Here is a 13354-nt window from a genome sequence, read left to right as displayed (position 1 = left end):
GTTTCTAAATAAAACTTTGTTCTATAGGGAATTTGAATTATCAGAAGCAAGTAAGAGGCAAACAAGACCTTTAGCGAGTTAGATTTAGATTCGATTAAGCCTCTGGAATAATTACTCCGAGTTAGAAGAGACCGAGTCACAGGTCAGGGAGAATCTAAAGCAGTTGTGTATATTTGTGGAACAGTTAGTTTTAACCAGTTTGAATCAAACGCGACTAAGCCTGTACAATTAAAGCCAGGAAAAGCCCCAAGATATAAAATCAATTACTTCCATATCAATTCGTGCAGCTAAAATAACAAAGTTAATGATCAATAGATTACACAGATAGAGGCAAAACTACGTCACGTAAATTAGGATCAAAAATCAAGTTCCCTTCAATGAGAAATATTTCTTTACTTATTAGAAGAGCAAATTCAGCATTTAAATAGAATCAAATATAACACATTCCTCTATTATTAAAAGGAGAATTCGTGGAATAACCACAGAAAGCTTACCTACACCAAACTTAAATTTCCAATTCTAATTAATTCTCAATTCCAATAAATTGTAATCAATTCACTCTACAATTAATTAAATTCTCACTTAATCCTATTGCAAACTAAAACTCAAAATATAAGAAAACCGATCAATTCTAAATATAATAATAAACAAATACTAACAAACCAAACGACCAGAAGCAGAACGAAACTATGTATCTATTAATCGCTATCAAAAATCAAAGATCCTTTACGAAGGTATTACTCTCATCGCTACAGCAAACAATTCAAAACCTTTTCGCAGACTAATCGCGCGAAGGCTATTGAAGCATCGACGTCAACGTTACAAGGAATTATCGTACAGGGAAAAATGTTTTGGTACTTGAGCAATATACGATATGAGCAACTGAATACTATATCAACAACGGCCATCGTCCGACCTGGCTCGAATTGACGTCACGTTGGGTGAAGGACACGAAGCATTCACTTACACGTGAAAAGGACGAGCGAAGTCCTCAAGACGTACTCCCACAACAGCTTATGCGAATTCTTCTCAAGATTCGGTGCGAGGTAATCCTTCCAGATGATGTCGATCGCCACGTAGCATTGAATCGGATGAGTGAAGAAGATGGCTATAGCCAATAAGATTTGAACACTTTTGGCGAGGGCTAAAGGTTCGTCCAAGTTGAAGGTGATGCTACCCCTGATGCCACTGCCATAACGAACGTAACCAAAGAAACCTAGTCCTGTATAGAGAGCTACGATAACGCCCATTCCAATGTTTAGGACGCCGAACGTACGTATGAAAGTCTTTGGCTTCTTCATTTCGTTCTCCAATGGCATTACCTGCAACAAGAAGGTTCGACAATGTGGTTGCAGTTTAAAGTAGTTCGTAGATATAGCGTGAGATATGGAAATATTTGAGATTTGGAAAATTTAGCATTTGGCTAAGGAAATTTTGTAAGTTCTGTATATTGGAATGTTGAGAAGCATAGAGTTCTTAAGTACTAAAAATTTCTGAGCTGCCGAGTTTTCCAACTTGCATATTTTCAAATACGTAGACTTTCGAATTTTCTAAATTTTGTAATTATCTAAATGTCCGAATTGCTAAATTTTCGAGTATTCCAATTTCCAAATTATCGAACTTTCGAGCTTACACTTACATCCCAACGAACATTCAAGAATCTGGTTTTCCAAATCTGCGATAATATTCGAATTCTCTAAGCTTTGGAATTTTGTAATTCTTGGTCTCTCGAATTTCCAAATTTTTAAATCTCTAAGGTGTTCAGTTACGAATCTCGAAATTTTCAGATCTTCGGATTTCTCGTAATTTCGATCTCCAAACTTTCAGATATTGAAATACCGAACGAGTACTCACCACGCCAATAGCTTCAAGGGCGAATAGCACAGTGCCAAAATAAAGAGGGAAATTCTCAACATTTCCGATCACTTCTCGATTCTCGAACGACAAAGGCTCCCTGAAGATGTAGTATAATATTATGCCAAAGCTGACGAACGTAATGAAATTAGCGACCGTCGAACACGGCGCCAGGAACTTCAGGTTTCTGATCCAATTGACCAAAATTAAAGGTATCAAAATTGCCAACATATACAACCTGACATCAATGTCAGAAACGTATGTTTTCAATGCCTGAAAACAAAAAGAGAAACAATGTTGGTTAAGATAAAATATCAACGTATTAAAAATGGAATTAATTTGATATTAATGATAACATGAGAAATGTTGATACGAATATAAACAGTTAAAGATGCAATGGAAGTTAGTTGCATGTTGCCAGCGATGATAGAAATGATTTTTCAAATTTCTTCGTTCGCAAATTATATTTCACAACGCAGAGAAAATTTTCAATTTTTTCAATTTTATTTTACGTAGATGTCGTATAAAATTAAAAACAAAAATATCTGCCAATCGTCTATGTACAACGTATACGTATTTTGACTTGTTATCGATCTTTTACACGTAAATGGACAATCACAGACATTAAACTTTCAATCTTCTCTTTACTCTTTTTATACGTTTTAAGAACTGACGTAATTCATCTTGCTATTTTTCTGAAATCTCGGAAGCTGAATTGAAAAATCGATTTACAATCCAATATCACGAGGATTTTCATGTCATTTTGATTCAGGGTATTAACAACCAAGTAATTCAGTATGAAAATTAATCTACATCTATCTATGATAATTTCTTTCTGACAATAAATACCTTTGGTGTACCTTTTGGTACAAAAAGATCTCTCCAGTGTACAAACACGAATGACAACTATAAAATGAGATAGAAAAGGCAACAATTACATCTGGACAAGTTTTAAGGTGAATATTTAATAATTGTGATAACAAGTATCAGCAACGAAATCAACTTTCTTTCATTCAATAGGACAATCTTTTTAATGAAAGTGATATAATGAAATTGTTTATGCTATCCCTCCTTCCTTAAGAAGATTGTACTATGATTTGTATTATGATAATATTCTGAAGAAGATACGAACACAGACTCGAGGCGTTGCCAAGAAAATTCAAAAAGAAACTCCACTCTTCCTTAGAATTATCCTGTAAATTATCATCAATTTGAAAATCATTTCACAGTGCAATTGTAAAAGAATTCGTATACGAAACAAAAATGACAAGCGTCGCACGGTTGGCCATTTTACACCGTGTAATTTCTATGATTTAGAATATTTACAGCGTTACAATACAATAAATTCAGAAATAAAATACGTTGGTCGCGAGACTCGACGCGCACGGCTCAGATTCTATCTGTAGGAAGCGATTTCTTGGCTGTCCTATACTTTCTACGTTTCTACACTGACAAACAATTCAGAAACGAACAGATCGGCAATTTCGCGTCATAATATACCGATATTACCGCATTACCTTTATTCGAAAACTTGAAAAAAAGCAGAAGAAGAAAGGAAGAGAAGACTCCTCTAGCCAACTTGCACAACATGCTAGTTCTTCAACAACTTTACGAGAACTGTTTTTTTCCGTAATTAATCAGACGGACATTCTTGCAGCGACTTATTAAGGGAATTACGCGCTCAAACTTTCAACTTCGAAGATGAATAGCACCGTCTCGATAAGGCTGAGCTCTTTAGAACTTGCATCGTGTATAGATGATATAGGAGATAACGTATAGTGGGAATTTCAATTTCGATACAGCGGCCTTAACGCGTAAATGATCGTTTCACGCAACACGCTAGAATTCTGCAAGTGTAACGTCGACACAACGATCGTTATCGGTTCGCAGTGTCGTCGATATCGGGCGTAGTTGCGTTTCGAATTCAAGGGCGACCGGAAATGGGCCGCGACTCCGTTCTTAACACATACCATTTACCATCGGCTCAACCTTCGCCTTACGTAATAGAGAAACGTGACGCAACGAACGCGATTCTAATAGGAGTTTCATTTTTGCCACGATACATGGAGTTTCCCGGGACGAGTACAATTTCCCTAGCGTGTTCCGTGAAAGAAAGAGTTTCTTCCCAATGGTAAACTTACGTAAACGTCATTATAGCAACGAACGTATTTTATATAATTATTAGACTGCGCACGTTCCTGCATCTATGAAAAAACGTAAAGATGCATGAAAGATAAAAATGCATGATACGCAGAAATATGTGGAATATTCAAAGCACAGTGCTCGTTACAATATTTAATATTTTCTTGTAGAAAACACGAGGTTGCTTAAACATTCGCGATAGCAATTGTTGATAAATACGTGGCCAAGGTAGAACTATTTATTTCAGAGGATAATTTTGAAGGAATTTGAAAGATATTTTTTGCTATGCAAACGTGTAATTATATTTTAAAATCCAGCACTTTTCATTTGCACGTAATTGCAGAATTTTGATGGAACCACCGTCTGTTTTTGATGTTGGAGTGAAAAATCTGGTTAGAAATTTGATTATCGAGGGATTGATCGAGCTTATTATTGATAAGAAATTACAAATTTTTTAATAACTTCGCGCCTAATTTCAAATGTTACAGATACGTCGTTGTAAAAGTTACATTTTAATCTTTTTGATAAAAACTTATCGCGATTGATTTTAAATTTCTTGTAAAATCTTTAACCTGCCAGATTATTAAGAATATCTTCATCATATTCGCGCACGATATTCTCATCACAATTATTAGCAACACGAAAATGGAAAAAGAATTACATGTTAATATGTCTTCCTGTTATTTTTCATCTCCTTTAAAGTCGAATTCACACGTCCACTTATCAATATCAACTATCAACATGCAACCATGGCACTAAGGATACAAATATGACATCAGACAGTCTCCTTGTCGTAACAAAAACCAAGAATAAACTCATTAGAAAAAAAAGTAAACAGATCCTTTTGCGCAACCGAATTTGTTGAAGATTTCTTTCGTCGCTTAGCAAAAGAGATACAAATGCCTTTATAGTTCCAAATTTTTCAGAGAAGCTCTTCCGCCACTTTATTCGTATCGTTTCATAGAAAATTAGCATAGCAATGCGAAACGTATTCTCGACGAAAGGAAAAGAAAGAAATTCCACGTGTTTGTTGTGAACGTAGCTTAACGATCGTAGAAACATATTACGTTTCTGCCGATAAACTATATGTAGAATCGGAGAATCGCGTAACGCTTTTCACGATCGCTGATTTTATTGAGATCACGATAATTATGCGTGCTTCGGACGACGGAAGAACGTGATTGTTGTTCTTTATCGAACAAGTATGTCCACGTGTTCGCTGAGTAATATCTGAAAATCTGAATAGAATAAACATAACACGTAACGTAATTAATTAATGTAACGATGCTGAGATAAAATACGGTACGCGGACTGTAAAATCTTCGAACTGAACGTGTCTTTTCGGCGGTTATTTTCGTCGCTAAAGCGGAATAAGATGGCCATATCTCAGAGAAACGAACGATTTAAAAAATTCAACCTTATGAACATTTGTCCGGCCAAGGTCTCAACTGCAGTGACGAAACAAAACAAGTAATGGCACAGCCAATGCCAATTTTATCGCTTCCTGTGTGAACACATAGTAGTCTAACCGAAACTAAAAAGTAAACCAAACCTACTGCAATACTTACGATTCAAGCGCACGTAAATTAGCCCACACGGTAGTTTAAAAGAACGAAATTTGAAAAAAAGGTGTCGTCAAAATCTACGAGAACGTGACGCATCGACAAGTTTCGTCGTACGTGGAAATTTTGTGCGTGTTATTTCCGTGAAGAACGAACCTCATTTTCGACTTCAACGACCTCGAAAACGCCCAAAACTGTCATTCTAGACAAATATTTTTCCGTTCAGATGCTACAGTGTTACACGTACGATGCTACACTATGTTGCACGTGGAACGTGTAGTAAGTATAGTAACGGCACATGCTAGTTGATTACACGTGGGCATACAGCAAGTGTAGTAATACCAGTTACTACGTACTAGGTTACACGTGAAACGTGCAATAAGTACGGTTCAGTATAGATAGTTATGGCTATGTAGGTAATGATATGGTGAAGGTACCGGTTACTGTGAAACGTATTTACTACGTATAATGCATACTGCAATTAATGGTAACAGCATACGGAGAAGAAGAACGTGATACGCGTTCTTACTCTGGAAAAGATGATAGAGATAGTCGAATAAGGTAGTACTGCAATGTAGGCGAAAGAGTAAAAGCCAATAGTAAAAGTAATGACATTAGTACTTGAAGTAGTACCATAACTGTAGTAAAACTGGCGAAGAAAAGTAAATGGTAAGAGTCTTAGTACACAGTTACGTTACGGAGGAAATATATTGTTACACGAAATGTTCCAGCCGGACGAACGCATTTAAATGTCTAGACGTAAATATCTTTGAACATTTAATAACATAAACTGTAAATTTACATACCATGCTAACGCCGTTTTACAATTTCGTCATTCTTTTGGTGTTCAGAATGATCCGAAGGTCATGACTCAGGCATATTCATACGTATTCCCTTGTCTGCTACAAGATGCAATAGAAAAAAATACGCCTTTCATACATAAAAGATGACGATGACCTTGGAAAGACTGAGAAAAAAAGCGAGCAAACGAGAAACCTTGCTCCATGATATTTCCCTTTGGAAATCATTTAATTCGAGCTACGGATATTTTTCATCGCGTTAAAGGCGACAGAGATATTTAAGTGGCCTGGCTGGCCCTAGCTGGGACACCCTGTATGCATACTGTCATGTTAAACATAGTAATATCCAAAATAAACGCTCCACTACGTATAGATTACTATGCGGTATATAGTTCGATAAACCAAGGAATGATAGATAAAACGTAGTACCATGTTAAATATAGAAGTATCAGAAATAAGTATTCCATCATCGGCACACTGCTTTGTTAAATACATCAAATTAGAAATCGTAGAACAATCAAGGAGGAAAGATAAAAAGAGCACGAAATAGTATTATTGCAATAATATTGCAGTACAAATATTTCATTTTACTATAATATATTTTATTCTCAATGTAAGAATTTATTTCGCTATAGACGCGCACTACCATATCAAATATAATTTAAGAATCATAGTAATCTGCAAATAAATCGCTCGTTATATCCAAAACCTATAACGTCCCAGTTAATAAATTATAATATCCGTATAGAATAAATGAATGGTTCGCTATAAATAGCCAATTCTGTCAGACTCAGTATCACACAACATACCGCTGTCAACGTTTCTTTGCTCTCAACGTTTCACCAATTAATATACCGTATACAGAGTGTTACCAAACCGAAGGCACAAGCCAAAAGGAGGAGGATCTACATGAGAAAACAAGTAAAAAATATAGGATAGGATTTTTTCCTGTGACACCTTGTTCTGGCGAAAATCGAGCTTGGAAATTTATCAAGTATATTTAAAGTCGACTAATTACAGACTGGGTATAAGTAAATAATCAACAGGAAGTTATTTCACGTGCGAAAATATTATCAGAAATGCAGAATAAAGTCTTCCCGTTGCACACCTGGTTCTCAAGGAAATAGAGTTTAGACGTGTTTGGTTAAGGACTGATCTAGTACACGCGTATATTAAATTTGCATATTTATTCTTCTGCGAAAAGAAACTATCTCACGAAGAAACTTTATTCTGCACTTTTGACTTATTTTCAAATATAGAATTATCTCTTGTCAAGTCTTAATAACTTTCGTTCAGTCCGACGTAAGCCAAGTGAATATGTACTTGGCATATTTTCAAACTCGATTTTCTCGAAAACCAAACGTCGTATGAAAAAATTCCATTCTATATCTTCGACTTGTCTCTTCATTTGGAACACCAAAGTTCGGTAACATATTGCATTATAAAACGTACTTCACTCTGCTCAACGAAGCGAAATGTAAACCTCTTCGTTCCTGTCTCGAAACAAAAGTCCTCTAGACATCGCGAACGAGTCAGAGAAAAAGAAATCGTCGAATTGAAACGCCTTCTACATCGTGTAGATCGCCTTCAGGCGTACCATTTTGATTTATCTCGTTTTTTCGCGGTGACTCCACGACCGTGGCGGACAGCTCTCGCTATTCTAATTCTCTGACTTGATTCAGGATGTACGATTAAGAGGGCAGAACACCTTAATCAGATTACAAGGGCATCCACTGGATGGACAACGAGTTTAGAATCGTTGCTCGTACGTTAAGAAACTACAGCGGAATTTTAATCGTCCAAACTCGTTGAAAGGTAAATAGTTTACAATAAGGTTAAATTAATGTTAAAAAGAATTAATCTTACTCGTTGCTTAATAAATTATTAATTGATAGAACTTGGAACGAAATTGGTTCAACTTGTGTGATATTTAAATTCGGAATTTGAGATATACAGGGTGGTTGGTAACTGGTGGTACAAGCGGAAAGGGGGTGATTGTACGCGAAAAAAGAAGTCGAAAATATAGAATAAAATTTTTTTTTTAATTTTTCCATCGAGACAACGATCTACAGTGAGATCCGTTATAACGAGACGCGATAAAGTGCACGCGTACCGAGCGAAAATTCAAAGTCGATTTCCTCGAAAACAAAGCCTCGAACGAAAAATTGTTATTCTATATTTTCGACTTCTTTTTTCGCGTAGAATCACCCCCTTTCCGCTTGTACCGCCAGTTACCAACCGTCCCGTAGATAAATGGAGTTTTACTGGAATTCGATATCAATTAATCGGATTCTAAGGTTTTAAGATTTTAAGGCAGGAAAATTGCGAATCGCTTTACCAATCGCACTTATACGAATTTAAATTCAAATTTGTTAAATACACGTCTTCATTTCTATGCCTACAGATTTGAAATATTTCCGATCAAATTAATTGCACTTGAATAAACGCTTCTAATATATTCGAAATAATACAAAGCGACATAAAAATTTTCGAAAAGGACAAATAAATATATAAAAGTAATATTTATCATATTTATCTGACATATTGTGCAGAGGTGTTTTTAAACGAAAGAAAAGAACGAACTGAATGAAATATCGCTTGTTACGAACGGTACAATAGAAAATAATATGTTTTCTTGGACGGTTGACAATATGTGTAGCACACTACGGCGATTAATTAACGACGTTATTATTATTGTTATTATCGTTATTTCCAATTTGTTCCTCGTGCTTCGATTTTCTATATTTTTCAATTTAGAAGTGGTTTCTGATATCGAGGAACAATCGACTGCGTGTGTTCCCTGAGGGTTTCAGATATTAGCGAAACCGGTTCGATTTCATTTCAGAGCGCACGAATGGACATGTTCTGCCGTGAAAAAATTACCCTCGAACCGATAGAGAACTACACCCTATTTCCTGTTGCAGCCAGATTGAACCGATTCCGATTGGTTCACGTGCGTTACACAACAGATCGAACTATTACGTTTAATCAGTCCTCGAGTTCAGCTTGGAACTTCCGTTTAGAACGCAGTCCTTTAAATCCTGTTCCTTCTTTCTTACCCAGTCTTATCATTATTTTTAAAAAATTGAAAATTATAGAGTGGTGAGTTTAATTGGTTGATTGGGAAATTGAATGATAGCCTGTGGTTATTGATTTGGTCGCTTGTTCTGTTATATAACAAATGATCGGTGAGATTTTTTGCTGTTGCTGTAGTCCGATTAGATGTTAAATATTTTGCATCAAGTGGTATTTATTATCAATGAAAGTAAACTTGACTAAACTTCGTCAAACCACTTGCAACAAACAAAAGATCTACGAAATCCAATCGAAACCTATTCCAAAAGAATTGAGAATCGATTGGAAGAAACTCAAACAGACCGAAGTAAACCAAATTAAACTGAAACAAACTTCGTCAAACCATTCTCAACAGATTACCAATGCAACGTGTTCTCTGCGTCCAAAGACAAAGTATGCGTATGTACGGGAAAGAAAACGTTGCACAGTGAGGCGTTTGAATGAGAACTCGAGACAAAGGTTAAAAAATGCATATAACGTGCATTTTTCCTGAAACTTGATATTAAGTGATTCGACGTGAGTAAGAGTCTGTTTATCAGCTCTTTGTCAGCTACCTACTCTTTGACTCAGTTTAAATATTTGATGATCGAGTCGTGAATATTTATTATTCTTTGTATAATCACACACGGTGATGTTTAACTAAGCAAACCGCTGATGTGGAGAATAATCTTCCCATTTCTTTGCAAGTGTCATGCAGAAATCGTTTATCCTGTCTTCCGTTTCGTCAGATATTGCCTCGATATTTAGTAACGAACGAGATTTAAGATTTCAAAGACAGTTTTTGTACAGCTTCAAAAATTTCTTTCAGACAAGTGTGGTCAGAAATCCACTTTTTAACCAAGTCGATCATTATCAATGTATTTCGCTAAAAAGATACTGTAGCAAAGATTATGCAGCAATACAATACAGTACCTTCTGGGTACAAAACAATAAAAATTACAGAACAGCTGGAACCTTTTCTTTCTAAATCGATTTTTAAACAAAGAAAGAAACTGTTAAACTGGAAATTAAAATTAGACATATCTCGTACTCAGACTCTCCATATTTAAGATGTTCCAAACGCTATGTGACAGGAACTAACAAACGGGAATATACAACGAACCAATTTCCAAGCGATTAGATTTTCATGTACAAACGATTTTCACAAATTCCATATCGATGTTCGACGAAATTATTTTTTGCGTTAAATTTGCTTATTCACAGACCGACGAATATCATCGAATAATAAGATGAACATCGAACGACGATTATTTCGATTTTTGTCCACTGTCTGCCGCATTGTGCGTTGCCATGACCGTATCCCCTAGCCGATACTAGGGGCAAACGATTATCTTCAACGAAATTCCATCAACGGTGGAACTCGTTTAGAAACTGGACGAGGAATGAGAGGGCGGTGTACGTCGGTTTCGCCGTACACCAGTGCAAACTATACTACGCAATGTAATGGATAGTTAAGCGGCGTTACGACACACGTTATTACGGCAAGTGGCTTAGAACGTTGGATGAAACGTTCGCGAGAACTTAGAATCCTGCGCGCTACCGCGCGTGAATGTCGAAGAACACTGGTTTCTCCCAAGGGAAATAAGGAAGATCATGACCTATGCCTGCAACGATGTTGCTTGATTTATTGACTACCCGGTATTTGGTATTTATTTAATACCCGGCGGGCTTCGCAATTCTTTTTCAGAGAAGCACACCTGTTGGGATATAGAGTGACTCAGGAAGATATTTGAATATTTATTGTACGAGACTTTGCTGAATATATCGCAGAAGATATTCAAATTTGATTAACAGTTTAGTAAAAGGCAAGATGGTATGTTAATATTTGATAGATGTTGGAAAATGTACAGAGATATTTGTTACGAGATATTCAAATAGAGGCTTGTTTTATCTCCTAAATTACTATAAGCAATATTTTCTATACCTTTGTGTATCGTGTGCATTTTTTGCATTTTGAAATTTTATAGAAACGTATAAAAAAGTGCGGTCTACCTATAAACCTTCGTTGAAATATCTTCGGAGGCTTCGGAAAATTTTGTTTCAATAACGTTCATGATACATGTGGGTTTCCATAAATGTTTGATATGCCACGTGTTCAAATAGTTTCGTGAGTCACCGTAGCTGGTTTTGTTACGTGATGTGTCACAGCGAAAGGATTGTATTAGGACCGCACAGTTCCATATAGGAACACTGTATCGATGGAAGGTGTATCAGGTTCACTGAGTATGTTGAAATTGTGGCGTTGAAGTATTATCAATGTCTGTGATGAAATTGAATATATTAATATAATTGGACTAATATTTAAGTAATTTACATGGTAGTATTCAGTAATAATCCAATAATATCGACAATTGTAATGATACGTCAGCATTGAAGTAGTTACATTGAGCGAATATCATTGAAACGTTAACATTAACATCAACTAAATAGTAAATTATTTAATATCAGGTTGTTCGAAAAGTTCTCTTCACTTTGTAAGGAAACATTTCTTGTTTTATGTTATTTTATTGAATTACGTTTGATCCATTCCATTCCATTACTACAAAATGGCTCATACATAATTCAATAAAATTGTGATATGAATTATGTATGATGCATTTTATTCTGTTACTACAAAATGATAAATCCATAAAATAATATAAAATAAAAAATATCGTGCATCTATTATTTCACTTATAAAACGAAAGAAACTTTTGGGACAACCGGTAACATTTAGTATATAAACTGTCTTTATCAAAGAATTCATTTCAGATGAATTTTATTCTAATCAACATTTACCGCGATAAAATTCAACCGCGAAAATTTAAAATAAAATAAAATAAATCATTTCCATTTGCAAATCCTTAAAGACGAAAAAGGACATGTGATCGGAAATGATCCCACCCTCGACCGATATTTTTTTTATTCGTCGTACGATTTGCCAGTAGCTCGGATTAAATAATTTAGTAAAGAAAGAGAACACTCGGTTAACTCTGACAATTGCGCCAACCATAAAAGGTCTAGTTGCCTGTCACTGAACGAGGCTAATGAACTTCTGAAGAATTAGCAAACGAGTCGATTGAAATTTTCATTTCGTTCCCAAGCGTGAGGGGAATTCCCTCGCTAGGAGAATGCAACAAAGTTATATAGCAAAGTATCGAAGCGGAATCTAGTGGAGGCGACCCTTTTTACATAATTTATAACAGGTCAAGCTAGTCCTTTCGATTCGATACAACAATGTAACAAAGCGCATAATCGTTATACATTGTACGGTTCTTAGGAGAACGCGGTAAATCCTTGAATGCTTCGTGAAATATCTGTACAGTATATAAGTAGATAGTTGGTCCTTGAAAGTCCTTACTATCGACTGTATAATTTGCACCCATGCAAGTAGATATAAAAGTAGTAGGTCCGTTTTATTTGCATAGTTACGAGTGCGATAGAAAATTGTAACGTTAAGCGAACGTTACGCGTCGAATGTAGGAATTCCAATGTTAAAGAAGAAAGAGAAAAATTGCAGACGTTGTAAATGTCAGGATGATGACTTGTGGGTTTCTTTTAATGAAGTAATTTATCGCATAATCGCCTTCCAATGGCACTTTTCGATAATAATCAGCAGATTATGTTTGGAAGTATTTGTTAAGATGTAAGAAACATTGCATAACAATATGAGAAATATAATATGATATATCGGAAATGAATTGATATCAAGAGTCAGGAGCGTATATTGGAAAGATATTTATTCAAAAATGTTCATAGACGTGAAAAATTTGGTAAGGAAACGTAGGAAAAAATATTCTAAAAAGTTTATAAAACACGCCAGAAAACGATATTTAACAAATTCTATTTGCCATATTTCCTCCTCGATTCTCCAAGTCTAAAACAATTAACCAGAATTCAAGCTCTGAAACCTTTAAACGTAAAATTCAAATTTAGATTAGG

General features: G+C 35.5%; 1 protein-coding gene across 1 annotated transcript in view; it reads right to left on the bottom strand.

Annotated features, from left to right (window-relative positions):
• Positions 1–13354, bottom strand: part of LOC117206997 (proton-coupled amino acid transporter-like protein CG1139) — a 40757-nt gene that overhangs the window by 3360 nt on the left and 24043 nt on the right. The window contains exons 6-7 of the mRNA XM_033446779.1: positions 1855–2127; positions 968–1322 (exon numbers count right to left, since the gene is read on the bottom strand). Coding sequence (XP_033302670.1) covers positions 968–1322; positions 1855–2127 — 628 coding nt within the window. The remainder of the gene's footprint in view (positions 1–967; positions 1323–1854; positions 2128–13354) is intronic.

Source organism: Bombus bifarius, unplaced genomic scaffold (genome assembly GCF_011952205.1).
Source record: "Bombus bifarius isolate JDL3187 unplaced genomic scaffold, Bbif_JDL3187 scf7180000008014, whole genome shotgun sequence".
Lineage (NCBI taxonomy): Eukaryota > Metazoa > Arthropoda > Insecta > Hymenoptera > Apidae > Bombus > Bombus bifarius.
This window is presented reverse-complemented; position numbering and strand designations above follow the sequence as displayed.